At 44.6% G+C, this 26,928-nt stretch overlaps 1 protein-coding gene and 1 long non-coding RNA gene across 5 annotated transcripts in view; one reads left to right on the top strand and one right to left on the bottom strand.

Annotated features, from left to right (window-relative positions):
• LOC135282523 (uncharacterized) overlaps nucleotides 1-6,483 on the top strand; it is a 43,461-nt gene extending 36,978 nt beyond the window's left edge. Inside the window, exons 2-4 of the long non-coding RNA XR_010348652.1 lie at nucleotides 3,369-3,552; nucleotides 3,677-3,739; nucleotides 3,813-6,483. This is a non-coding gene — a long non-coding RNA (uncharacterized LOC135282523). The remainder of the gene's footprint in view (nucleotides 1-3,368; nucleotides 3,553-3,676; nucleotides 3,740-3,812) is intronic.
• Nucleotides 6,484-6,625: 142 nt separating this feature from the next.
• The window catches only part of ADGRD1 (adhesion G protein-coupled receptor D1), a 110,904-nt gene continuing 90,601 nt past the window's right edge, over nucleotides 6,626-26,928 (bottom strand). For all 4 annotated transcript variants that reach the window (XM_064392359.1, XM_064392358.1, XM_064392360.1 and 1 more), the window contains 4 exons: nucleotides 13,107-13,233; nucleotides 11,889-11,930; nucleotides 10,425-10,517; nucleotides 6,626-9,787 (listed from right to left, as the gene is read on the bottom strand). In XM_064392359.1, coding sequence (XP_064248429.1) covers nucleotides 9,692-9,787; nucleotides 10,425-10,517; nucleotides 11,889-11,930; nucleotides 13,107-13,233 — 358 coding nt within the window. In that variant the 3' untranslated portion in view covers nucleotides 6,626-9,691. The remainder of the gene's footprint in view (nucleotides 9,788-10,424; nucleotides 10,518-11,888; nucleotides 11,931-13,106; nucleotides 13,234-26,928) is intronic.

Here is a 26,928-nt window from a genome sequence, read left to right as displayed (position 1 = left end):
TGGAATTGTCCCTTATGTATTCATTAGAGAGAGAAAGGATCAGTGTGGCACAGATTTGGAATAAGATTCACACCAGGAGATGTGAAAAGACAATATTGAAATACAGAATGGAATTCTTTTCACATATGGGCGAGAAATACTCTGAAGACACAGTATCTGTTTTTGATTTCCACAAATAGTTTTCTTCCTCTTACATTTCCATTCTGAAATTACATTGTGGTAGAAAAACCTTGTATTTTTTTCTTTTTCAAGTGAAATGGCATGTACAGTAAACTGCTGCCTTAAACAGTAATGACTTGCTCAGGACTCCTTGCTGGTAGCTCATGAACCACAAATACATCCCGAGATGAACAATTTGAACAAATAGCAGCACATCATTTCCTTGAGCTCAGACTTTGATTGGCGAGGGTCTGTGTCTGCGTTTGCTCCCCAAGAACATTTCAGTGTCTGACCTGGACACAGCAAGCAGGCAGGGCAGTGTGGGGGTGATTTATTGCAATATGGCTTTCTTCTGCCCGAAGCCAAGTTTGATGCACATATTCTAGCTCATCATGAGTTCTATCAAGTGAGGAAACAGACCCAACAATGAGTAAATATTTTCTGGCTGGCACTATGTATAACCTACTGCAGTATTCCATTTTTGTAAGTCTTCAGTATTCTTGCAGTTAATTACAGTTACTTGACTCATACAACTAAAAATTACATGGGATGGCAAACGGTGAACATTGGTGACAAGATTTCAGCAGTCTGAATATCACAGTTACTCTGAAGGAGTTAATAAATGTCACTGTCTCAGTCAGTTCCAGAACAAGACCTGACATAAACCCTACGGAAATTATTGGAAGTCTTCCAACAAATTGACTCCATTAGGCTTCAAATTGGAGGGTTTATCTACTAAAATGGGATGGTATTCAGTTGTTTCTGTTGTTTGCAGCATACTATTAACTATAATATTTTTATCTTTGAATAATATCAATGATCATATTTCTCCAAAATGTCTGTAGCCTTCTGGTGAGAGAAATCTTTCTCTGGCCAGATTCTATCAAGTTCATTACTCTCTCTTGATTAAATATTTTCTAATTATTTCTGCCTGAATGAGAAGCAGAGAAATGGTAGTGACCAGTCACTCCTTAGACAGACTGACAGCAATGTCTATGACTCATTTCTGTTCAGCTGGATCTAACTCTTTAATTCTTCTTAACTGCAAGGAAAAGGGCTCCATCAGCCACAAATATCCTAAGGGTGTAAATTCTGAGGGAAACTTCTTCTGTGTTATAGCTGGCAGTAATTAGAAGATTGGAAAAATTGTTGCAAGTTTATCAGTAATACATGTAAAAGTGAAAAAAGGGAGCCAGTGTAATAATACTAAACATTTAAGTTGTTACAGCCCATTTGTCTCACAGAATGTATGTATCTAGAGGAGAACAAAAGGTAACTTTTGCCTCTTTGGTGTTTTTCTCTAATTGGAGTCTAGGAACAGCTTGGTCTCACCTGAAAATGAGTGATGGGCACTTTCTGGCCTGAGTAGGGTGAATTACATTACCCTAGTCGTGAGCAACAGGTACACAAGCTGTTGTGATCAATCCAACTTCCAGTCCAAGTCACAGGCAAATTTTCATTTTATGCAGAGGATTCTGCTCTATTCCAGCCCCAGGACTGGCGTGGTGCTTGTGCCTGTACCTGGCCCTGCCCTTGGCTCATCTCTGCAGGTTCAGGTGCCACTGCTGCAGTGCTGACAGTGGGTTTGGGTGCTGTGTGTCTGCCTCAGCACCACAGGACCAGGAGGATTCACCCTGCTCCAGGCAGCAGTCCCTGGGAGAGAGGGAAGGGAAGCAGCTCCTTGGGTAAAGCTGTGCTTGCAGTAAATAGATACTGCTGCCCTTCCCTCAGTTTGGCCTTCAGATAGGAGGGAGGGAAATTATTCCTTTCTCCCCAGCCACCTTTCCTTTCTTATTTTTCTCTTTTATCGACTTTTCCTCATGAGGCTGATCATAAATGTTGTCTTTTCTGACAGAGAATTGGGCTGCTCTGGGCAAGATAACAAACACATGTTCTTTCTGCCACTTTCCTTACATAAAATAACTTTTCTTATTCTGTTTGCTTTGCTGCCAGTTCTTATCTGGAATTTGGATCACAAACTAGGACTGTCTTTCTCCAGGACCACTAAATAATATAATGTCTGGTAAATGGTGAGGATTTCTTTTTTTTTATTTTTTTTTTTTGGAATTTTATGATGTTTCAGAATAGATTTGGTAACTATTCATATCCTATAGAAAAGAAACAAAAGCCCTTTATCTTCTTCATTTCTGGCTGCTGTTAATTGGCTTTTTCTGGTAATACTGGTGTGGGTCAAGGTCTGACCTGAAGTTTACTGCTGTTAGTACCAAAACTTTTGCTGCCATCAAGTGTTATTTGTATTTATAATAATAATGAATAGCAAGTAAACACTACACACAAAACTGCTCAAGAGAATACTTTTCACAGATTAGGGCAGGGTTTACTGTTCTGTCTTTAAATCTCCTGGAATCTTCAGTTGCTTAAGAGGAGTGAATTAATTTTTCTACTGAGATGCACCAGGGTTTCCTACATGTGTCCTCCAGTGGATCCACCAGGACACTCCTGACCTGTGCTTGCTGTGGTGCTTGGCTCCTGGAGCCCTGGGACCGAATTCCAGCTGGCTGAGGTGTGCTGAGGACAGCAGGACAGCAGGACAGCAGGACATGGGGTCTGGGGGCAGTGAGCCCAGCCAGGGCAATTGCAGCTGCTCCTGTGGGAGCTGTGCCAGAGGAGCCCTCAGCGAGGGCCTCTTTGCCTCTCGAGAATGCCAATGGAATTATTCATAAGAAAATCCATTTTAAGTGCTGCTTCCAGTTTGGGTTTCCATGGAGACTGCTGACCTTGTAGAACAAGGCAGGCTGGGGAAGCAGCCCCCATCTGGGGATGGGCTGTGCTGGGGTGGAAACACAGCAGATCACAGCTGGGCCTGGCTGAGGCAGGCTTTATCCAGATGTGAAGAATTTCGGGATCAATTGTTTCCTTCTTCAGACAAATCCTTGATTTGCTGCACCCTTGCAGGTTGTGAGGCAGCAGAGAAGCAAAGTTGGAGAGCAGTGGCAAGAAGTGTTCCAGCAAAGCCTCAAGTCAAGGGTGGGCAACAGAGCCCGGCCAATTCCTACAGTACTCTGCTGGCCTGGAGTGCTAAAGGGTGAAATAACCTTAATTATGGGAATTGATTCATCTGCCTGTGCCCACTGCATGGTGCTGAGAGCAGAGAAATGGGTTCACTTGAGAGGCAAATAATAATAATTATTACTTATTGTTAGAAATTCATAGCAGCTACTTCGTTTGTGCCCTTGTTCTGTGTGTAGGGGAGAAACGCCTTCTGCAGGAACTGGCATCCCAAGGGCCCCAGAATCCCTCACATGCCAAGAGCACAGAAGTAAATAAGGCAGCCAGAGGAGGAGTTCAGCCAGCAGCTGCCACTGCAAACACCCAGCCAGCCCAGAAGGAAGCAGGAGGCTCTGAGAACACGAGCCACAAAGCAGAGGCCAGGTAAGGCCAGGTAAGAGCCCTCAGGAGGGCTGGGGTTGGTTTCAGCTGCTGCAAAGTCAGCCAGAGACAGCCCCAGGTGGCCCCAGCCCTGTAATTTAATTGATGCTAATTCACTGCACTTCAGGATCTCCTTCACAGTGTCTGGAGAGGATGTTTGAGAAGAACTCTTGGCCAAGGATGGATTTCTGTACGTGAGTGTTTACAAATAAGCTGCTTACTCCCCAGGCTTTAGAGACAGCCACAAATTCTGTTTTTCACAGAACCTCAGTGCCCTGAGCCCATGTTACAGGGGAAAAGGAAAATGCAGCTTGCAGAAAGGGACATTTACCGTATCTGAGGTAAGTTCTGGCAAGACCAAGTTAGGAAGGCCTGAGGAGTTAAATGAACTGAAAAGGTATTTATGGGAAGGGAAGTAATCAGCTTAACAGAATGAAGAGGGGAGCAAGACCTGTGAACAGATTTGATTGCCAGGAACAGAGCCCAGCTGCCTTTCACATCCCAGACAAACACAGTTTGCCTTGCAATTGCTTTCATTTTATAAAAGCCACCATCTGTGGAGAGAGGAAGCAGAAGGTCGAAGTGGAGGTAACATAACCTCTTCCCTATGCCAGTCCCAAAATTTAATCCTGCAAAAGCAGCAACCTGTAGACCATGTAGGAGGCAATTGCCTGTATTTTGTGACATCTGTTCTAGTTTCACTTGAATAGATAATGCCAGACAGGTGAAACAGAGAAGTTAGAGGAATGACTACAGAAGTGCAGAAAAATAAAAATGTTCTTAAAGGATTGTGGGAGGCACCTAGTGGTACTGATGCACTTAAAGAATGTTAATTGCCAAGTAGATAACTGGAATTTGAGAGTTTGAAATGTGCTTTTTTTTAAAGGTCGTGGAAGGTCAGCTCTAAGTTCTTCCTTTCTCGCTGGGAAGGTGCAATGTCTCACAAATTATAGTACACAGAAAGAAAGCAGAGTTGAGCTGTTTTGTGCTTCCCAGTGTGCATTTTTTGTGGTGTCATTACCGAGGCTGTTATCTGAAAAAATAGCTCTATTAAATGAACAGCTCTGATATGGAGGAAGACGATTATCTCTCTCCTTGTTAAATTACTGCACTGATGCACAGCCAGAAGGGACTGTGTTTTCCTTGCAGTTAGATGTTCACAGGACCAAACATTTTCCTAATGAGCAGACATTATTAAAGGTTGCTGTGCACAAGGTTGTGTTGTTGGTCATGATGAGCCGTGCCTAACGTGGGAGCTGCAGGGAGGTGTTTCAGGGAGGCTGCAGGCACATGTGAGCTCTGCAGATGCATTCCAGGTGGGGAACCTTGCAGAGCTGCTGCTCTCAGTGCTGGAAGCAGGACTAAAGCCTTGTCCTTGCCTCAGGCTTTGCTAGAGCTGCCTTAGGCAAGGCTCTCCTGCCGTGCCAGCACCAGTGGGGACCTGGTGACACCTCTGAGCTCTGCCATCAGCCCCCGAGCAGGGCTGGGACTGCAGGCTCCTCCTGGGCTGCCCACTCCTGCCATGGCTCCAGGCTGATGGCAGGCTGGAAATAAGTGTGATTTCAGAGGCTTGTTTGGTTTGAACTGCTGTGGATTCAAAGAGAAATTATTCACACAAGTGGCTTTTTTGAAGTCATGGCACAACTATTACCCTTTCTGTCCACTGAAATGCTCCTAAGTGGCTCCCCTGATTTTTGTTTTATTCTGCATTTTTCTTCAGAATATTATGAGCATGAACTAAAGCTAGCATTTTGCAATGGCAGAGTTGCTAACTGTGCTGCAGTTTTGGTGTGGTTTGGTGTGTGTGTGTGTGTTTTGGTTTGGGTTTTTTTTTGGTCTTGAACTGTTTCATGTTTTATTCTCTGTTTGTGAGTAGATATCAGCAAAAGCTTAGCTTGGAGGATGCTTAAAGGAGCACATTCAGTGCCCAATCAAGCCTGATTTTATTCCGTAACAACGGAAAATAACAGGGAGAAGAGAAAGTCACCTGTACCAAAGGCAAAACTGAAACTGAGACAGCCCAGAGCAGCTCTCTGGGAGCTGCCCTGAGCCAAGGCAGCATCCTCAGGGAAGGGGTGGTGGAGACCCAGGGGCAGAGCTCACACATCCCCTGGACCCAGTGTGTCAGCACCTGGTGGGAATGCTGATGTCAGTGCTGCATTCGGTGCTGTAATCATCCTTGACAAGATGAAATATGGCCCCTGAATTCCAAGAACATATGGGATTACTGAGAAGGAAAATGGTGTGAACAAGGGCAATTATAGCAATAACTATCCATGACACACTGCATGGAGTCAGCCAAGCATAACACAGATATAATGAAAATATTTTTAAAGGCAAACATGATGTAAGCCAGTGCCAAAATGATCTAATTTATTATTCTGTCATGAATGATAAATGTTAATAACCTCTGTGTTTCACAAAATAGCAAGAAAGTTTTCTTTTATGTATGACTTGATTTTAAAGGAGACAAAGGGAAGAGGCTTTATTGGAAGAGGATGAAAAATCTTTCTCATCTAAATTCTAATCTTTAATTTTTCAGCATATAATTGCTGTAGTTATTTTTTCCCCACCTCACCACACCTGCACACCTATGCAGCACAGAGGAGGCAGCTGGCAGCAGTTAATCATCCCAGAAGCAGCTCTGACCTTGGGAAGGAGCTGCAGGACTGCATCCCTGGGAGGGAGCTGAGGAGATTGAGATGTGACGTTTCTGACTTGCATTATCATTCTCAGATAAGTGTAAGAGTAATAAAGCTTTCGTACAAGAAGTGTTGTTTTAAAACCCATCCCTGGTGACCTGCTGTGGACTGAAACCACTCCCAGAGGCAGGAGTTCATCCTGACCCTGGCTCTGCACTGGGTGCAGCAGCTCTCTCTGCTGGGGAGGCTCAGTGCAGTTATTCTCTGGGTATAAAGTTGAACAGAAACATTGCCTGCACATCACAGTCAGACAGCAGCTCTCTCACAGGACGTGTAATTGCTCTGATGGATAATTGCAGCAGTAGCACTGATAGGGAACCTTCATTGTGATGCTGGTGTTTGCACTCCATGTCAAAAGAATCATTTCAACAAAGTCCTTTTAGGAAATTAAGATTTCTTATTTATTTGAGGGGGAAAAAACAACAAAACTAAATTATTTTACTAATTACTGACAAGGTCATTCTTGCTACATTACCTATTTTTAAAACTCACATTTCATTCAATTAAGATTTCATACTGCTGACAAAATGATGCTGTCCAAAAAAAGAAATTGTAATAGCTGCTATATACAGGCCCATAAATAAACTGCAAGATTTTCAAGCTTCAAGAGGCTGAGGACAGAAAGAGATTGTTTAAAGATTCATTTGAGCATTTCTTATTCAGTACATTTGCTGCATTCAGTACCAAGAAAAACACTTTGAATCAAACAAAAAGAATGTTTATCGATGGCAATGAACACGTTTGTACTTTGTGGGGATTTCCACCAGTTTATCAAAACCAGAAGCAGCCCCATCCCCAAGGCAGTGTGATAAATCCAGTGCCCCAAACCTCATGGCCATGAACAAGACAAAACTGCCAGGGTGCAGGAGGAGCCTGGATCCCCAGAGACCCCAGGAGACACAGGTGGGTGGGCAGTCCTCCCTCACAGCAAAAGTTAAAACCAAACACGTTTTCATGCTTGGCTCAGTTTTGGTGAACAATTTTAAACCAGAGCACAACTGGGTGAAAAATTGATGTAGCCCTGTGTAGCTCTGCCCTTTTGCAGCGTCACTGGTGTGTCTCTTGCTTGGGAACTTTTCCAAATGGACCTTGGGTGGTCACAAAAAGACCAATACAGCACAGGAGGAAATGCAGGTAATGAAAATTGTGCAGAGGGAAATACTTCTAAAATGTAAGATTTAAAAAAAAAAAAAAAGCTTTTATATGTTGTCTGGTTCATTCACAGAACTTTGTGCTATAATACAATGATTAGAAAATTATCAAGGAGGGTTTCAATCTATATTTGTGATCACAGTGTATAAAAACCAAAAACAAACCAAAACCGAAAGAACTCATATGGTCCAGTATAAAAAATATGCTTAAATACATTTTCTGCACACAACAGAAACTCTGAACACTGTTATCACAGTACTCCTCTATTCCACCTCCTCTGTACATTCCAAGGGCTCTGTCTACAGGGTCTTTTGGGGGGAAAAAATCATTTTCAGGCCAAGAAAAGCCCATATATTTGCACAGCTGTAAGACAGAGCAGTGCAGAAAAGACCAGGAGAAAACCATACAGAAAAGCCAAAATAAAGACAGAGCCATCTATATATCCAGCTTTTACTGACCCTCTGTTTGGAGTTAGCTGTCAATGACTGGAGCTAGCTTTAGGAAACATAAGACTAAAGCCCGTGGATTTCATGCCTGTAAAGGTGTGATGTGCAGTTCTGCTCTGCTCCAGCTGCAGAAATCCAGCACAGATCTGGTGTAACTAAAATAATTTCTGTAGAATGTTCTGAGCTGTAAGCTGAACAAGCTTGGGTGAACTCTGGGCTTCCAGTTTGGGGAGCACATCAACAGGTCTTGGCTAGGAAGGGGAAAAGGCAGGAAAGATTGGGCCAGACTGAAAGAGATCATTTTTTTAGTGCAGGAAGGAAACGGGGACAAAACTTTGTTTGGATCAAACAGAAATTAAATGCATTGAGTTTTTAGAAACTTTAAATTCCATGTCTTTTGGATTAAACACGTCACTAAATTCCATCATAATTGGTGGGTATTTCCTGTTCCTAAAAATCAATTCACTTTCATTTTACTTTTTGATAAATTTACCAAGCAATAGAAAATTTCCACTCTGCACATTAGAGTGTAAATACCTTTTCTCTTAGAAACAAATAGCACATTCACTGGGACCAGGAATGGTCTGACCTGCTGGGGAATCCTGGATGCTGAGCAAGTCCCAGAGCAAGCCCCAGGAGCTCTGGCCAGGGTTAAACTCAGCTGGGGTGGCCCTGCTCGTGCTCCAAACTCCACTCTCAGAGCCTACAAAACACTGCTCAGAAGAAAAATCACAGTGTTTTTTCCCTCCTTAAAGATAGTTCATGGCAGTACTAAAGCAGAAGCTACTAAATGCTGAGCAGAGTCTAAAACCACAAAAGGGACTGCAGAGCCCTGCTTAAAAGCTGTCTGCAGGAAACAATACACCGAGTTATTTGCAGGCTGGCTGTCTTCACAGTATATCAGTGTGTTACATCTTTGTGGCAGGAGTTCAGTGTCTCAAAATGACCAGCAAAAGGAGCAAGATAAGTCACAGCGCCAGGTCCTGCTTCCTAGAAGCCACAGGGAGTTTGCAAAATGCACTCGACAGAGAGTTGTTGATTGCACCCCCCAGCTGCAGGCAAAGCAGGGGAATAATTGGATAATTTGTAAGGCAATGTGTCAGCAGACACACATCAGCAGCAGAGGAGCTGTGGGCTGCTCTGGGACAGCCACAGCCAGGTTACCTCTGAGGACAGCATGGCAACAGGAGGGTCTAAAATCCTGACAGGCCACATCCAGGAGATTTACACCTTACAGGTGCTGTTTATGTGGGTTTACCTTTGCTCACCCACTTGGGGAGTGGGGGAGCTGGAACCTGCTTCTCCCTCAAGCCTGGCTTCCTTGTAGCATCAGATAAACACCATACCGTGTATTTGGAATCAGCTTCACTTTGATAATTCTGTAAGGTAAAAAAATGTAAACAGAGAGAGCACAGCAAGTGTGGAATAGTCTCATTACAACATCACAATGGGAAGCATTTCATTTTAGAGCATAAAAATCCATCCTTTCAGAGGTATGTTGCTTTCCCTCAGTTCTGGGAGCTGGAATGATTCAGGGAGCAATAAGCCCTCCTTGCATACCTAGAGTTTTCATCATTGCTGACAAAATGTATCATCCAGTGTATATTTGTGCTGGTCATTTTTACAGATATTGCTAATAGCCAAGTGCTAGAATGTGTTACAGTTTTGAAGGCAAGCAACAAGGGCTATTTACTCAACAAAACACTATGGCAATTCCCAATTCATTAGGCAGTGATTTAAAATCCCAGTTTTCTACTGTTACTGGCAGTGAGGAACAGCTGGACACGGTGTCAGAGGTCCTGGATGTATGGCTTGATTTTCTCTGAGGAGCTGCTGCTCCTGTCACACTGCAGATAAATCAATGCGGTTTGCTGAATTGGTGCTTTTGTCCCAGGTGTTCAGCTTCGTGGGAGCTGTGCCTGGCCTGTTCCCAGTCATCTGAAAAATAAAATAGTATAGAAGATCAATTTATTTATTTTGCCAAGCCACTCTTGCCTGGATGAAATAAAAGCTTGAAAGCATCTATTTACATTACATTGTCACAGGGTCCTGAGAGCATATGCCTTAAAGGATTCTTAAACAGTTATTGCCAGGATCTGAGGTGATTGGCAACGATCACTTAATAATACCTATCACTTCAGATGTCTGGCTCTTTATAAAAACAAATGTCTTCTGTCTCAAGACAATCTAAGGAGAGCTAGAAAAGGATATTCACATGTTGGCTTAAGAGTAAGAAAGCCCTATCAGAGAGCCACCATCATCAGAGCAACACACTGCCAAAATGCTGCTGGAATGCACAAGTCCATTGCAATTGGGGGAACTGCCTTATTGAACCATATCCAGAGCTCATAAAGCTGTTTGCTTTTATTTGATGGTTTCCCAGAAAGCAGAGTTTTGTCCTTTGCTTTCAAAACAAATATTGAAGCTGCAACTTCATGCTTGCTGGTTCCACCTGCCTGCACCTTGCATTAGGCTGGTACTAAAAATACCCATGGGCCTGCTCTGTTCTTTCCAACAGAATTTAATGTGGAACACTCTCAAATACAGTTAGGGGGGAAAAAGAAGCAGTACTTACAATGTCTGAATTGAAGGGCTTCACATTGATGTTGCGTGTTGAACTGCTGGTGAGGGACCAGACCTTGGTTTTGTGCTTAAAGGCAGCTCTAACCTTTGGCAAAAAACGGTGAAACCAGTTGAAAAAGTTGTGTTTATTTTTACAGGTGCAGCCTGCAATCTTTCCCCCTCTTTCCTTCCTCCACACAAATGTCACTGTGCTATTAAACAACAAAAAATCCACCCCTACACTTTTCTTTGTCTTCATGGACTTTTCACTAGGACACTTTCACATTTCCTAGCCAGTAGGACCTGCTCTCCAAAAATGACAGCTCACATTAGCTGTGTGGTTTTTGATGATATAAATTCTGAAAAGTTTTGAATTTAATTTTTCATGAGGTTCCGGAAAAATAACAGCAATTCAAATATTTGTTTTTCATATAAAATATTTGAAACTTGAAGATTTCTAAGCCTGGGGGAGATTAGAATAAATATTTTTCCTCCCTGCCTTTAACCTGCCTGCTTAATTTTAGTTGATTTCAATAAAGATCAAGAGTTCCACAGTCAGACCTGACTCTCCAAACTGATTTTGGTAGAGACTACATCAGTGAATGCTCTGGGCTGGAATAGGTTGGCAAATATTAATAAATAATAATTTCTCTGCAGGAGAGCTGGAGTGCTGCTGTTTCACAGGAAGCAGCAGCAGGTTATGGGGCAGAGCTACTCATTAACATCCAGGAAAAAGATCTGTGGAGAGCCAAAGCTACCAGGGTCTCCGCTGAGCCTTGCCCTGGCAGTGGTTTTTGTAAAACCTGTTTCTTTCAGTAATACTTGTTCCTGGGCATTTTCTGCTATCTGCCGTGGGAGGAGAGGATGCTGCAAGCCAAATTTACATCAGCCTTGCCTTGGCTTTATCCCAGTTGCTCTAATGCAGCCTTAATACAAAAAGATGCCTCAGTCCCCTATGAACACCTGAACTTCCTGCCAAGAAAAATACCTGGAAAATCTTCTACTCAGTATGGTTTCCCATTAAGGACTGCATGAGCAACATCCAAAAGTATGTTTGGCTGAGAATAATATTTATTTTCCTCCCTGGGGCTGCAGCTGTAACAGAGCCCCCAGCAGGGACTACCAGAGTGGGTCCTGCTCCCACTTTTGGAGCATCTTCTCCTCTCTTCTTCTCCTGTGCCTGCTCAGGCCCCCCAGCTTTCAGGAAGGCTTCTCTCAGCTTCTCTCCTGACTCCTGACCTGCTCCTCTTATCTTGGTTCTGTGTTTCAAACATTTCTCATGCTAATTAAAACAAAAAGTCAAGCATGGGTAAAAATGCTGCAAGTCACAGAGCCAGAAGAGTCATGGATTAATTAAAAGAAAAAGGAAATCAGTGACACAGCAGGCAATGATAAAGCAGAAAGTCTGTTCTTGCTCCACACTTATGTTCTTTGAATTTGGTAACACCAGGTTTATTAACACCATTTAGTTACATACCTCTGAGTTCAGAAGACAGTGAAACAGGAACATGAAAAATCCCTGAAAACGGAAAAAAGGGAGAAGGGTGAGGTCTGGCTGTGAAAAATCAAACGTTTCCTGCTGTGTTTCTCTCAGTGTGTACAGAACAGACATCAGGCAGCTGGAGCCCTATAAATATCAGAGTGCACTAAACCAGAGAGTCCCAAGTGAACCTGGAGAAACCTGCAGCATTAGGTGACTGTGGGGCTTGTCTGCAACTATTCCTGTAAAAAAAAAACAACTCCTAAACTTTGCTGTACTAAAGGAAAAATCTGGCTGAAAATATGCAGAAATTCTTGTTTCATGACAAGAGAACTTTTTGTTTGTGGTTGCAAAGAGGGAAATGCTCTTAGGGAAATGCCAGATCAGGATTTTTCAGGTTAGGAAAGCAAGGTATTAGCACCAGGAGATTTTTTTATGGCAGAATTTTGCTATCTTTGGGCTTTTAGTCCAATGCAAAGTGAAAATCCCTTTCCCTCACAAAATAATTTCATTTTTCTGGCAGTAGTATTCAGCACCAAGAACCCTGTTTCACTATTTTTGTATCCATAGTGCTGTTTATTTCCAAGACAAGAAAGGATTTACAGGAGATTGTTTTTCCTTCCTCTTTGTAACCACTGTTTGGGAAAGAACTGCAACATGCCTATAGGGTTATGCCTGTACTGAAATGTCTGCTTGCAGCTAAGCAGATGTTTACATTCCTCCTTGGACAGAGCTGCTTTTCTGGATTGCTGTGCCAACGAGATGAGGGTCGAGTTTCCTGCATGCAGGAGCTCTGTACAGCACAGGGAATAGCTCCACTTTTGATCTCTCCCATAAACTTCTGTTTGCTTTCATTTAGTCTCAGTAATGAAGCCTCAAATTGGCATTGAAAAATTGGCCTGGTATCTCTACTGAAGAATCCTGCCTGTGGTACACAGTGCTGCAAGAGTGAATTTCATTTCATTTCTGAAGCTCAGTGCTGTCTCATTTATTTAATTATTGCTACTGGAAACTCTAAGGAGTGGGATACAAGTTCTGTTCAAACAAAAACAAGCAATTGCCAGCACTCTGGGCTTAGCACAGAATTAAAAGACAGAGGAAGGAACACAGGATAAAATGCAGCAAACATAAACATGTGAAGACATTACTAATGATCCGTTTAATTGGATCTCAGAAGCACTCCTGTTGCCATAAATTTCCCCACCAGGTACTTACCTGTAGTGAGTTAAAAACAGCAAATATATACTGAAACACTAAAGCATGGGCATTGACAGCCAAAACACCAAAGATCCACGAGCTCCCCAAGATTGGTAAGAGAACAGCCACGGCTTTAGCTGTTAGTCTGTAGGAGAAAATGGAAATAGGGAATTGTGGTGAGACCATTAAAGAAATGTCAGCCTCCACACCAAGGAGTTTGTCAATTATGATCTGGCAGCAAGGCAGCTGGTGGAACTTTGCGTTACTATAAAATTCTTTTAATGTGAAAGATATTAATTATTTTTTCATCTGTGGAAATGGGGATAACAGAACGTTGGTATCACACAGGGTAAATACAGATGGTGAGTCAGGAACTGAGGGAGCAGGGAAAGAGATCTGAGAGATGGTCACAAAAACACTGCAGTCATGTCCTCAGCGTCCAGGGCAGTTTGTGAGTGGGCAGCCAAGGGCAGGAGTCAAAGAGCCCTGCACCACCGGTCACAGCAGGGGCAGCCCACACACTCAGTCTGTGATCCACTCTGTGAGCACCCAGAGAACTGCTCAGGCCAGGGAAAAACCCTTCCTGCCACCGAGGCACTGCTACCTGGAGCCAGCAGCAATTCTGAGCAGGAGCAGGTGAACCTTGGCACACCCAGGCAGTTTTCAGTGCCAGCTCTCCAAGGACAAACTCCTCCTCCCAGCCAGCTCAGAGCAGTTTTAGCAGGAAAAGCACAAAAAGGGACCAGTCCCCCTCTGGAGCATGTGCCAGGAAGGCAGATTAATCCAAATTTCCAGCACTACAAACATTTAGTGAGCTCCTGTTGCAGCCCATGGGATTCATGCAGATTTATCAAATTAAGTGTTTAAAACATCAGTTAATTCAGTCTATGGTACAATTACAGATAGAGAAGCCATGGGGCAGAAAAGAAACAGGGGAAGTGAGAAACTAAAATTCAGTCCCTGCTTGCTGAAACCATGTTTTTTAGAAATGATCCGATTTCTATTTAGATGGGAACCTATGCAAGGGAAAAAGCTGTTTTAGGGAGATTAATGTCCTGCTTGTGCCTTGTGCCCCCTCGTACAGATTAAAGCCCACATCGAGAGAAATGCACAGAGCTGCCTGACAGGAGACTGCTTGTAATTACAGCAAACACAAAACAAATGATAATTTTGTACAACACAATTCAATGAAGAAATCTTTTAATTAAACTTGGAGACAAGATGTCTTGTTCATTTCCGTGACCTGAGCACACACTTCATTATATCCTCAACTAAAAGTGTGTCATGAAGTTTATAGGGAAATCTCAGATAGGGAAGCATCTAGATTTTTTTTTCTGTTCTGATTTGGGTTTTTTTCTGTATTGATTCATATCTCTGTATGCTCAGCCATTAATATTTCGGCACAATTCAATCTTTAAGGAATTTTTTCAGTCAGAAAATGAAGGAATATCTTAAAGCTGGAGGTCCTATTTAAATTTTAAAATGCATTTTAAAAGATACAATTTTTAAACAACTTATAAAAGTTTATTTTTGCGAATCAAAGATGCTTTGGGGGTTTCTTTCTCGGATAGGATTAAAGATCCTCCTCAAACTCTAAGATAAAATATGCTGCACTGGGGAGCTGCCAGCAGAACAGCTCTTGCCATGGACTTTGTGCAGGAAGAGCTGTGGAATGGCACTGAGCACCCAGGAAAATGCAGTGTGCAGGATCAGGAGCTGGGTAGGCCAGGGAACACCTGGGGATGGACCAGGGACACCCAGAGCCTGAGAGAGCTCAGGGGTCCCAACACCCAGGGATGGACCAGGGACACCCAGACCAGGGAGGGTGCAGAGTTTGAACACCTGGGGATGGACCAGGGACACCCAGACCAGGGAGGGTGCAGGGTTTGAACACCTAGGGATGGACCAGGGACACCCAGACCAGGGAGGGTGCAGGGTTGGAACACCTGGGGATGGACCAGGGACACCCAGAGCCTGGAGGGTTCAGGGTTGGAACACCTGGGGATGGACCAGGGACACCCAGACCCTGAGCAGGTTCAGGGTTGGAACACCTGGGGATGGACCAGGGACACCCAGACCAGGGAGGGTGCAGGGTTTGAACACCTGGGGATGGACCAGGGACACCCAGACCAGGGAGGGTGCAGGGTTTGAACACCTGGGGATGGACCAGGGACACCCAGAGCCTGAGCAGGTTCAGGGTTTGAACACCTGGGGATGGACCAGGGACACCCAGAGCCTGGAGGGTTCAGGGTTTGAACACCCAGGGATGGACCAGGGACACCCAGACCAGGGAGGGTTCAGGGTTGGAACACCTGGGGATGGACCAGGGACACCCAGACCAGGGAGGGTGCAGGGTTTGAACACCTGGGGATGGACCAGGGACACCCAGAGCCTGGAGGGTTCAGGGTTTAACCCTCTGCAGCCTGAACCAGCAGGGGTTGGTGCACCCAGTTTTACACAGCTCCACTTGTAAAACTGCCTCCACCACAAACCACCTCGTTTTCTTTTTCTCTTTTGTTCTCACTCTCTGGTTTCATAAAATTTTCAGTTTGGAATATAATTTCCCCCAACTGTTTCATTGCCAAAAATGTTATCATTGTTTCCCTTTGAGTCAGAGCATAAATGGCTTAATCTGATTTGTAGCTGGGGGCAGAATAGTCAGGCAGACAATTTTCAATATTTTCAAAACCATTCTTACAGTTTGGATTTCCAGAAGCCTTTAATATTGCAAATTACTCATATATTTTTTAAAATCACATTTTAATAAAGATTGCTCTTCATTAACCCCAAAGTTCAACACACGTGCAGCAGAATTCCATAGCTAAAATGAAAATACAATCCAGATGTGGAATTTTCCATGCAAAAGTATTAATGTTTCATGCACACTCATCTAGAAAAGCAGCCATGTGAAGGTGAAATTCATTTCAGACTGAGGGTCAGCTCTGCCTATGATTCTCTTCAATCTCAGTAAGACTTTGAACTTCTTCCTAGTTATTGCATAGCCTTCTATGCTAGCATGTTTGGAATTTCATTCTGTGTAGGGAATTATTAATTCAAGGTGTTTATGAGCTTTACCTACCAATCAAAGGACCCAGCTCCACAGTTCCTGGAGCTCTTTTGTCTTCTTCCACTTATCCCTTCCCTTCCTACCCTTATTCCATTTTAATATTTTAACTTTAAAAAAGAAAAGTACTGAGTGTAAAATGCTGCTTCAGAATGCCATTAAGGTAGCAAGGTTAAAAAAATCCTAGAAATACAAAAGTTAATGTTCCACCAGGTGCATTAATTCTGACACACCGCACATACTTTATCTTTTCTTTTTGTTCCAGTTTTTCTTTGCTACATGAATATTTTAGTAGATTAGTTCTGGTACACTAAGATATAGAGCACAATCAAATAGATGTTTTTGGAGAAGGAATATCTCCCCATGCACGACTTATGCTGTGCAACCTAAAAAAATAGTCACGAGCATCAATGGAGCTTTATATTGTCCATAAAATTGGTGACATAAAGCAGTAATTTGGGGCAGGGGCTGTGTTTACTCTGCAGGAACTGTGGTTCAGCCCCATCAGGACTTCATAAACCTTGCTAGAAGCTTTTTTCTTGAGCCCAAATGTGCCAGAAAACAGAACAGCCAGCTACATTTCTCCCGAGTGCCCCTGGCCTTGCCAATGAACAGCCTGATTCTCACATGCACTTTTCAAAGCTCAGGTATTGCCATTTTCTGCACTCCAATAGCACCAAGTTTGGTGAGATTTTGTCTCTCTGCATCTAAACACACTGAAGGATCAGTCCTGGAACTAATTCATTAGGAACAAAGCAAATCCAGCACAGAATCTCCTTTCTATTGGTACATTTTGCCAAGTTGCTGGTTTCTGGTTTTTTTGGGTTTTTTTTGGGGGGGCGTTTGTAGGTATGTACCTGTCATTACTTAAACAACTTCTGGCAAACACAAAAATACTTAAGAGTCTGATTAAATGTTTACATCTAGAGCACCTGGAGAAGCCTTTGGGGTATGAGCCTGTGAGCTCAGGCTGTGCTTTGGGTCTGCCCCAGCACCAAAACCCTTGAGCTGCCTGGAGGGGCTGCTGGAGCTGCACCCACCCAGAGCCCCTGGGCAGGGCTTCAGCTCTGGGGGCTCAGAGCCCTGGGGCAGCACCTGCAGGGCTGCCCGTGCAGGTCCTGGCAGCTCAGGACTGCCCGTGCCAGGTCCTGGCAGCTCAGGGGCTGCCCTGCAGTGTGACAGGTCCTGGCAGCTCAGGGCTGCCCGTGCCAGGTCCTGGCAGCTCAGGGGCTGCCCTGCAGTGTGACAGGTCCTGCCAACCCAGGGGCTGTCCTGCAGTGTGACAGGTCCTGCCAACCCAGGGGCTGTCCTGCAGTGTGGCAGGTCCTGCCAGCCCAGGGGCTGTCCCACCCACCTCAGCACCCATGGCTGAGCCCCTCTGGCAGAAGGCCAGAGCCCAGTTCTTTTGAAAATCCTCAATCAGTTTTTCTCAGACACCTCTGCCAAGAGCAGCATTCACTTCCTCCATTGATTTCTAAGCTGTCCATTTAGCATCCACTCACTTTTTCCATCTCCAGTTGAAAAAATTGTTTTCGTTTCCTCTTCCTGTTCTTAGGGTTGAATTCTATTTCCTGAGAAGTTAAACCTGCTTGATGGAGCTCTTTTCCCATCCAAATTTCTTCAACTGGCTTTTTTCAGTTGCTTTGGTTTCAGCACTCACTTCAGGCCAGGATTTTGAAGCCTTCTGTGTCTTGCTGGGGCACAGGCTGTTAGGCAGCATTTGAACCCAGCTGAAATCAATCAGCAGGGGAAGGGAGGTTTTCTGAGCTGGATAATTACTCAGCTGTGCTGCAGCCCTGGTGTGCAAGAAGCGCAGGCTGCAGCACCTCTGAGGTGTATTTTCATTAGCAGCAGCATCTAAAATCATTGCAGGTGCTGAAGTGACCAGGGACACTTTTCCAAGAGCACAGCTGAGCCTTGCAGGGTGTTGTGTTTGCAGTTGGGGTGGAACAGCTCCACTCAGCTGTGATTGCTGCCCTGCCTCAGTTCATCTCTGCCCTGAGCTCTGTCGATATTACACCAGCGCACAACGAGCACGCTGACACCTTTACAAGGGCAACGTTTCTCTGCTTGCAGAAAGAAAACTTTATTACTTCTGTGGAGGGGACCCCTAATTCACAAATCAATTTTATTGGTTCTATATGGAGCACTAATCCTTTTAAGACTTCTGACATCCACTTTTCTGTCATGATGCCTGCTGAAGTAAGAACTAAATTCAGACTCATAAGCCAAGATTATAAAATCATTGGAGGAAACACTGTCTAAAAAAAGCAAAATTCCTTCATCACAATTCACAGAACAAGACAAGTCCTTTAAATGAAGTTTCTCTCTTGTTTCTTGAGCTCCTCTCTAGTCACTTCCAGCAGTACCCTTTGCGTTTTATATAAAAATAAATAAATCCCCAAAACCATGACTAACATTTCAGACTCATGGCTGAAAAATAAATTAATTTAATTGCAGTTTCCTATTTGTTACAAGTAGTATTTACTCACTCCTCAGCTGGAAGTCAGAGAGATGCTGGGAAACCACGTGTAGCAATTCTGGCTGTGAATGAAAGTGATTTTCACACTGAGCTCTGTCTCCTGAGCTGGCTGCTGTCCCTGCTGAGCCCTGTCTCCTGAGCTGGCTGCTGTCCCTGCTGAGCCCTGAGCAGCAGAGCCCTGAGCACAGCCCCAGGAGCTCTGTGCTGCTCACTGGGCTACCCACAGCTCCTTCCTCATCCCGAGCAGCAACACCAAGAGCTGCAGGTGCCACCAGCACCAGAAGGACAAATGGACCAGTAATGGTGACAGCTCCTGTTTGATGGAACGAGGCAGCAAATGGCAGAAAAACCACAGAACAATCTTCAGGGCTGATCCAGAGCACTGAGTCCACCTGGGATCCAGAGCAATGAGCTGCCCTGCTGTCCTCAAGAAGAGAGCTCCTCTCTAGCTGGAGCAATGCCCGGGGGTGTTGGAGCTGCTGAGCAGAGCAGCCAAAGCTGAGCAGAGCCAAAGCCCAGGCTCAGAGCCAAAGCCCCAGCCCCTTCCACCCCAGCACCCATCACCCCCCAGCACGGCAGTGACACCAGAGCAGGGCTGTGGGTGCTGTGCTGAACAAAACCCAGCCCTGGCTCTGCCAGACACCTTCATCTGATGGGAGAACTTCCATCCTCAAAGGACACACGTGGATTTTACCTCTGCTCCTGACGCCAAGCAGCAGCTCGTGAATTCTGCAAATACACAGGTACCTCCTCCTCCTCCTCCTGCACTTTGTCAGGCTGCTGGCACAAGGCATGTCCTTTAATCAGCACATACACAGTTGCTTACCTAATCTTGGGTGATTTCTAGGCAGAACTATAGCAAATTAAAGGGGAAAAAAAGACAAAACTAATAACTGCAGAGGCCATTTCCCATTTCCCAAATGTTATTTGCGCTTTCAAAATAATGGTGTGAATCTGACTAAGAACCATTTACAGTCACTTCAGATCATTGCTTTCTTGTGGGTGTCATTTATAACCCAGGAAGAGGCTGCTAAATGAAAGCATTGTAACTACAGAAAAAAAATTCTAGGCTGCAACAGCAAATAAATTCAGATTGATTTTTATCCCCTGAGTGGGAAGGGAGGTGGAATTGTTCCTTCTCTGAGTGTTTAACAGTCTGCCCTCTCACCACAGACCCTCACAAGAAGGCAGATGCTGCCAAGCAGCCTCACCTCTCACGCCTTCCCAAAAACCTCAAACTGCCTTCAGAAGACACAGCATTTGCCCAGGACACAGGCCTGGGCTCAATCAGGTTTTTGCACAAGGGACTGCACTTTCCATTTTTGCAGAAAAGCATTTGACTCCCTGCTTGATGCTCATTCTTGCCTGTTGAACCTGTCCCACAATTATATATTGAATAATTAAATATTGTCTGGCTCAAAGAGAGAAGGTGAGCTCCACAGATTAGTCACAAGGCACTCCCAGAGAGAGGAGAGTCCTACCTAATCCTTGCTTTATTAATATTGCTGAATTGATATTAAATATTCAATAGAGCAGGGACTGAAACTCAAGTCTCACTTCAAATCCCCATCAAGCCAGACAAAATTAAGGCCATGACCAGAAATGGAGCTACCTTAGGAATTTTAATACTGAGAAGGCAATTCCAGGGGCTGCAGCACTGACTTCAGCACCCAACCAGGGATTTAGGAATCCCTGTCTTGCTAAGGTTTCCACAGATCAAATCCCTTGTCACCTCCATGCTTCCAGATTCTAAAAATACAAAATAAATTTAAAAATAAACTTCCCAAAAATTAAGTACTGAACCAAAACATGTCCTTCTCCTTGTCTTTAGTGCAAGTTATTCAAAACAAATATGAAGAATTAATATATAATGCCATTGCAAGCTGAATTTTAGGAGTTTGTGATTTCCCCAGGCAAACAGAACTTGCAGGGGGATTTTACTATTCCTTTCCTACATTTCCTTCCTCCAGCATTTTTGGTACTGATTCTGTCATTGCAGTGCTGTTGAGACAGCACTCTCTGCTTCTCCATCCCCAAGCCCGAGGTAAGAGCTCATTTTCCACTGACCTTTGCCATTAAGTCATCAAAGGAAATGAGAGTTATTCTCACATTCTCACATCTCTCTGTTAATTCTCATAGCAGAAGAGTGCTCCACAGGCAGTGGAGGAGTGCTAATAAATGGGTGAGGATGAGGAGGGCTGGGACCTGCCCTGGGAACCTCTGCCCTCCTCCCCAGGACACCAGAGCTCCTCTGTGCTCAGTGAAATCCCATCCCTGGAGGGCCTTGTGCCTCTCTGCTTTTACCTGCACAGCTCTGGCTGTCCCTGGGCTCCCTCCCGTGCTCTGCTCCTCCTGGAGCACCACCTGCACCTCCAGTGGAGCAGGACAGGAGCATCCCTGCCACAGCTCTGCCCAAGGAGCGTGCAGCACAAACCTCCCCGCCAGGGAGGCACTTCAGGCCTGCTGAGAGCAGCCCCAGAGAGCAGAGGCACTCCTGGAGGGTGAATTCACAGTCCCTGGTGCCTTTCTCCAGCAGCCAGGGCAGGCTCTTTGTCTCAGTCACGGGTTACGCTTTGTGGAAATCCAGAAAATGTGGCTGCTGAAAATGCATGAGACTCCAGAAATGGATGACAGAACAAATTTCCCAGGAGTGCTTGCTGATGACTATGGCCAGAAGCCAAAATAATTAAATTCTTAGAAAATCATGTGGAAAATGAAAGCAGTTTAAAAGGAAAAGAACTGCCCCTGATGCTCACAATAGTGAAGATTTATTTCTTTGTTGAACACAAGTGTTCACTTGCCTATTTCCCACAGTGTTTGGTTCTTCCCCAAAACATTCTGGAGTTACTTTATAGAGCTAAGAGGGGGGGAAAAGAGACAAGAAAATATTACCCACTTCCATTACAGATTTTCCTTAATAGTCTCACGAAAGCAAATTGATAAGAAAGTCTGGAGGGATTCATTTGGGTTTTTAAAAGAAAATAAATTGCAATTTTCTAATGGGTAAGGGCTTTTTTTGGTTTTTGGGTTTTCTTAACATACCATGCTATGATTAGGGGCCAGTTTTTCTCCAAAGTTGAGACTAAAGAGCAGCACTGTCCTCACAACCAGACAACAAAAGCTGAGGAGGAGGATTGGGTTTCATAGACATCCAGTTTGCCAAGAGCCAGCCCTGGGTTGAACAGGTCATGGTGTTAGCTCTGTCTCTAGGTCAGAGGTATCAAATAATTGACAAAAATGGTTGTGAAGTCAGGAGCAACAGGACAGTCCAGCCTTGGCAGCTCTGGGCACCCTGCATGTGGAACTGGCCTGATCCCCCAGATTCCTGTCCTGGCACAGAGCTGGGCTGGAGGCACTGCCATGGATCCTGGTGGGAAGGGGCACAGCTTGCTCAGGAAGGGCAGCAGGGAGGGAGAGGGTGCAGCAGAAACCCAGAGCTGCTGGCAGACCTTGCAGCAACAGCTGGGCAGAGGGAAGCAAAGGGAGCAGCAGAGCCTGGCCGTGCACATCTCCCTGGCCTTGCCAGACCAGAGGATCAAGTGGATGGGACCCTTCTTCCCTAAAAATGTCAAGACTTGTCCAAAGCACAGGATTACATAGAGCTGCCTTCATTTAATTAATTATAACTATAATGAAACACAGTTTACACACCTGTTTTTAAGACTTTTAAAGCTGCAGTCAGTGGTGAAAACCACGATGATTAATTTTGTTTTCCCTGCTCTGGGATGTCAAAACAGGCACACCATATGCTAAAAATGTGAAGTAGCCCCTACCCTGTGCTCCATGTATCATGTTGGGATTTGAGCTTTCAAGAAAAGTGTGGTTCTTTGGAAAGACTGGAGGCAAGCTTCAAAAATTACTGGTAATCTAGAAAACATGGCCTGTCAAAAATGTCCCAGGCTCCAATTCCTCCTTTCTCAAACTGTCCTTGAAGAAACACCAACTTTTTTAGAGGAAAAAAAAGCTTCTGAACTAGTTCCTCCCTGAAGAGACTCAAAACTCCATCACCAGAGGCTTTTACCAGCAAATGTGATTGTGTTCTACACGCATTTCAAAACTGTCAGAGACAATTACACAGCCATTTACCACTCCTCACTGACAGTGGCAACAAGCTGCACAGCTGGGTGATTCTGCAGCCCTGGAACACCCAGAGAAAGCAGCCTTCTCCAGGAATCTGTGGTGTGCCAAATATTTCTCCTTTTAACTGGAAGTCAGTGGGACCCGTATTTTAATTGAGGATGACAAAGTAACAATCACGTCAAATCATGAGGAAAATCCGTGTGGAATAGCATTCACCCCTGAGGAGCTGAATTCTGACAATGATCTCCTGACCCTAGCAGTCTCAGTGACCCTTCATTATGCAACGATATCAACAGAACAATCTTCTCCCGTTTCCATGGCAACGGCAGCAGCCACCAGCAGAGGCTCAAGGTCAGGCACACAAAGTGAGAGAAGAGATTTTCTGTGCAGTGGTTCACATGAGCTTTCACTGCAGCAGTGGCAGATAAATCCCCTTGCCTGCTCTCCTGTCTCAAATGCACAGCCAGAAGAGAGGGGCAGGACTGCAGGGGCTGCTGCAGCCCAGCTGCACCCCTTGCCTCTTACTGGGTACCTCACGAGAGCACCTCAGAGCCTAAAAGTGGTTTTGATACTAAGAGAGCATCTTTTCTTTATTGTAATTACCTGTATTTTCCATTTATTTTATTTTCAGAGTGCTTTATTGGGAAAATATGTAAGCCACACCTAGCTAGGAGCTGTGTCAGGCTGGGCACTGATTCACAGGTTGCCCAGAGCTCTGCACGAGGCACCTGCTTAAATAACATTTCTATTCTGAAATGCCACAACTGTAATATTTGTTCTTATTATTCTGCATAAAACTGACACAGAGTTCCAGGATTATAAATTGGAGCCAAGGGTGTAAATGAAGCAGTTCAAGCAAACTCTTGAGGTTATTGCTGTTCACAGGGAATTGTCCCATTTTGTGATGAACGAGCAGCGTTTAATTGTTGCTCTGGAACCTGGCACCAAGCTGTGACTCACAGCCCCGTCCTCCCACCAGCACTTTCATGGCTTAAAATCTGATATTAAAAGATGGAAAACTAAATCCAGCTAGGACATTTTAAAAACAAATTAATGTGAACTTCAAAGCTACAGATTTTTAAAAGCTGAAAGTTTCTGTTGCTGTAACTCTGGAAGTAAAGCAGACAAGCTGTCCTTCAGAAAACTCTGTCAGCAGGGAGGGGACAGTGGGGTGACACCCCACACGTTGTTCTCAGGTGTCTCAATATCATCTTGTTAACAACACCCTTGACCTGACTCCTCTCTACCTGGCACCTTGTGTGCCACGAAGAACTCATCAGGAGTGATCCAGCCTTGGGCGTGGGGCCAGCAGAGAGTTTTGTTCTCATCAAATGCTCTGTAAATCCTGGTTTACCTTAAGGAGAGGACACCTGAACCCCCAGGCTCTGCAGAGGACAGATTACACCTGCAGCCACTGCCTTTGGAGTCTGGCTGGGACTGCTGGGTTGGAGTCAAGAAATTGATCCAGCCACAGGTCAATAAGTACAACACAAGCTCCTGGACATTCCCATCTAGACAAGAAGACAAACAGCTGGAGGGTGGCTTGGTATGGCCCCTTCTCTCACACCCTTCACCTCAGCACTGATTGTGCTGTGTCCACAGCAAGGTTTCATCACAGGGATTCAATAACCAGGCTTTAACAAACCTTATTCTATCCTGACATTCACCTGTGAAAGTAAACACGACTAAGCATCTCTAATAAAAATTGGTTTATCTTTATACTCAGAAAAACCTGCACCTCTTAACAATGAAGTTTCCCCTGTCTATTTTGCACCCATCTGTTTAGTCTTGCAGCCCTTCCTAACACAGAAAGAAACTGGCACAAGTATCAGAGCTGCTTGTTCCTTTGGAGCCAGTATCAACAGCCCTGGAGCAGAAATCCTGCCTAAGGAGCAGTGACAGACAGAAAACTCTTCCCACAAAGGACAGCTCTGGCTCTGAAAGACACAACCAAGCAAAAATCAAGCGGTGGAAGGGCTCACAATCCACCTGGCCCAGCTCAGGCAGGGCTGGCTGTCACTCCTGGAGCAGAATTAGCCCTGCCAGGCAGGGGTACCACCACTTCTGAGAGCTGCTCCTGAAAGGCAGCAGCTCCCAGGTAATCAGACCCACTGCTTTGCAACTCCCCTCCCACTACAGGAAGCTTAAAGATATTTGATTTTTTTCATCAGTTTAAGCCTGTTTCTATTTGTCCCTGCTTGTCTCCTTTTTGCAGAGCAGCCTCCTCTCTGCAGCTATGCTTTACATCCTTTTAATCTTTTAATACTCCTCCCAAAATGTGCCTGAGCAATCACAGCGTGGCCTGGAGCCTTTCTGCAGAGCTGTGACTCTCAGCATCTGCAGTGAAGAAAGCACTCCCATTACTGCCATTATGGTCTCTGAAAGATTAGCACTTCCTCATTAATACCCTCATTGGCAACATTCAAATCCATGTTATTTTTAGTCTAAAACCCTGCGTCTAATAAGGAGGCACCCAAACTGCATTTGTATTTGTCATATTCAATGAGCCAAAAATTTAATTAGGTTGAAGACATTGTCATTGGCAGTAGCACTTCAGCTCACTAGTTGTTACTGCTTAATACTTTCATTTTAATTATTTCCTTTGTTGCCAGTCAACTCTCCTCCTTCCAACAGTTTCTAGGAGGTGCATCACTCATGCTGCTTGAATCCACGTTCAATGAACATGATTCCTTACACACAGTGAGAAATTGTGAAGAAAAGGAGCTGCTGAAAGCAGATTTGGCCTGTCACACTGCTCTGTCTAATGGATGGCTCTCCTTCAGCACATGGAAAAAGCTCTTTTCTTTTTCATTAAAGCACACCAAAGCAGGTGCTCCCTGTCTCTGAGGGCTGCAAACATCTGCCACCCAGAAAGGCACAGAAAGGTTTTTTCTAGTGCTATGGATTTTGAACCCCTGTAGGCTTTCAGAAGAGTTTACAGATTGCAAATTGTTCCACAGCTTCCTTGTGGAAGGAGATTTAAAAGAATTTTTTAAAAAGAAAAAATCTCCAGTGGCATCCCAAAGAGGTGGGATTCAGTTATGGAGGAGAGGATGGGATGGCTTTGCAGGAGAGCTCTCATGAGAGCTCAAGCAGTTCCATGACTGGCAAGCACATTCTGTGGAAATGAACAGCTGAGAATAACCCTCAGGACGAGGAGTCTGTGGACACCAAATGGCACCAGCCAGGAATGGAATCACAAGAACAAAGTGCAGCAAATACACAGGAGCTCCCAGAATAACAGCTGATGATAGAGCACCGGAGTTACCAGCACTGACTGCCAGGATTTGTATCCCAGGCAGGAGGAGGCTGGGCTGAAGGGCTGGGGAGTGTTTATAAACAAAGTAAAACACCCAGGCAGAGCCTGGCACGCAATGGATCAGTGGTTAAATGCATGAGCAATTTGCACAGCAGCCTGCTGCTGCAGGGGTGTAATAGATGGCTTTGCAAAGTGCTTTGGAATGGCCAATTGCTCGTGCAGATGTCTGCAGCACCTGAGCTGCTGCAGCACAGCCCTCCTGGACTGGCACCTGCCACAGGGAAAGGCCTTTGGACATTCCTCAAACAACAAAGTAGGGATCAGATCTGCATCAAAGCTAGACTCGATTTCCTGTGCAGGGGTTTGTGATGTGTTAAAAATGCAGATGGAGCTAGCCCAGCAGCTGACATGACTTGCTCACTGTGCTGAGCCTTTCTGAAGCCCTGCTCTGCCCCCACTCACTACAGCTACTGCCATTTTTTCCAATTTTCAATCATTAATTTAACTAAACAGAAAACATATTTTTCCAATGGAGGACTGTTTCACTGAGTTTGAGGGATAAAGAAAATAATAAAATGAAAGAAAGAATAGGGTAAAAAGCTAAGAAATATTTCTGATTTTCCTGTAATTGCTTTCTCCATGGATGATTATGATAGCAATCTCTTTCAGTTCACTGAGTAAAGTGTACAGTTTATAAAAAAGACAGAGATTTTTCCAACTCATTGGACCATTTCAGAGTAAGCAGTGAGAATGTATTTAATAAGAGTTGGACTTGGCAGTTTATTCAGGAGAAGTTAATGGAACTGTCTCTTCTGGACAACAGCACGCAGAAGTGAGCTGGCTGGGAAATCACAGGGGGCTGGCTGAATGTGGAGTGTGCTTCTAAACCAAAACCACTCCTCCTGCAATGGAGACAGGCTGGCCCTGCCTTCCTCTGCTGCAGTTAGCATCTGTC

Source organism: Passer domesticus, chromosome 17 (assembly GCF_036417665.1).
Source record: "Passer domesticus isolate bPasDom1 chromosome 17, bPasDom1.hap1, whole genome shotgun sequence".
Taxonomy (NCBI): Eukaryota; Metazoa; Chordata; class Aves; order Passeriformes; family Passeridae; genus Passer; species Passer domesticus.
The sequence above is the reverse complement of the archived record's forward strand: the minus strand, read 5'-3'. Positions and strand labels throughout refer to the sequence as shown.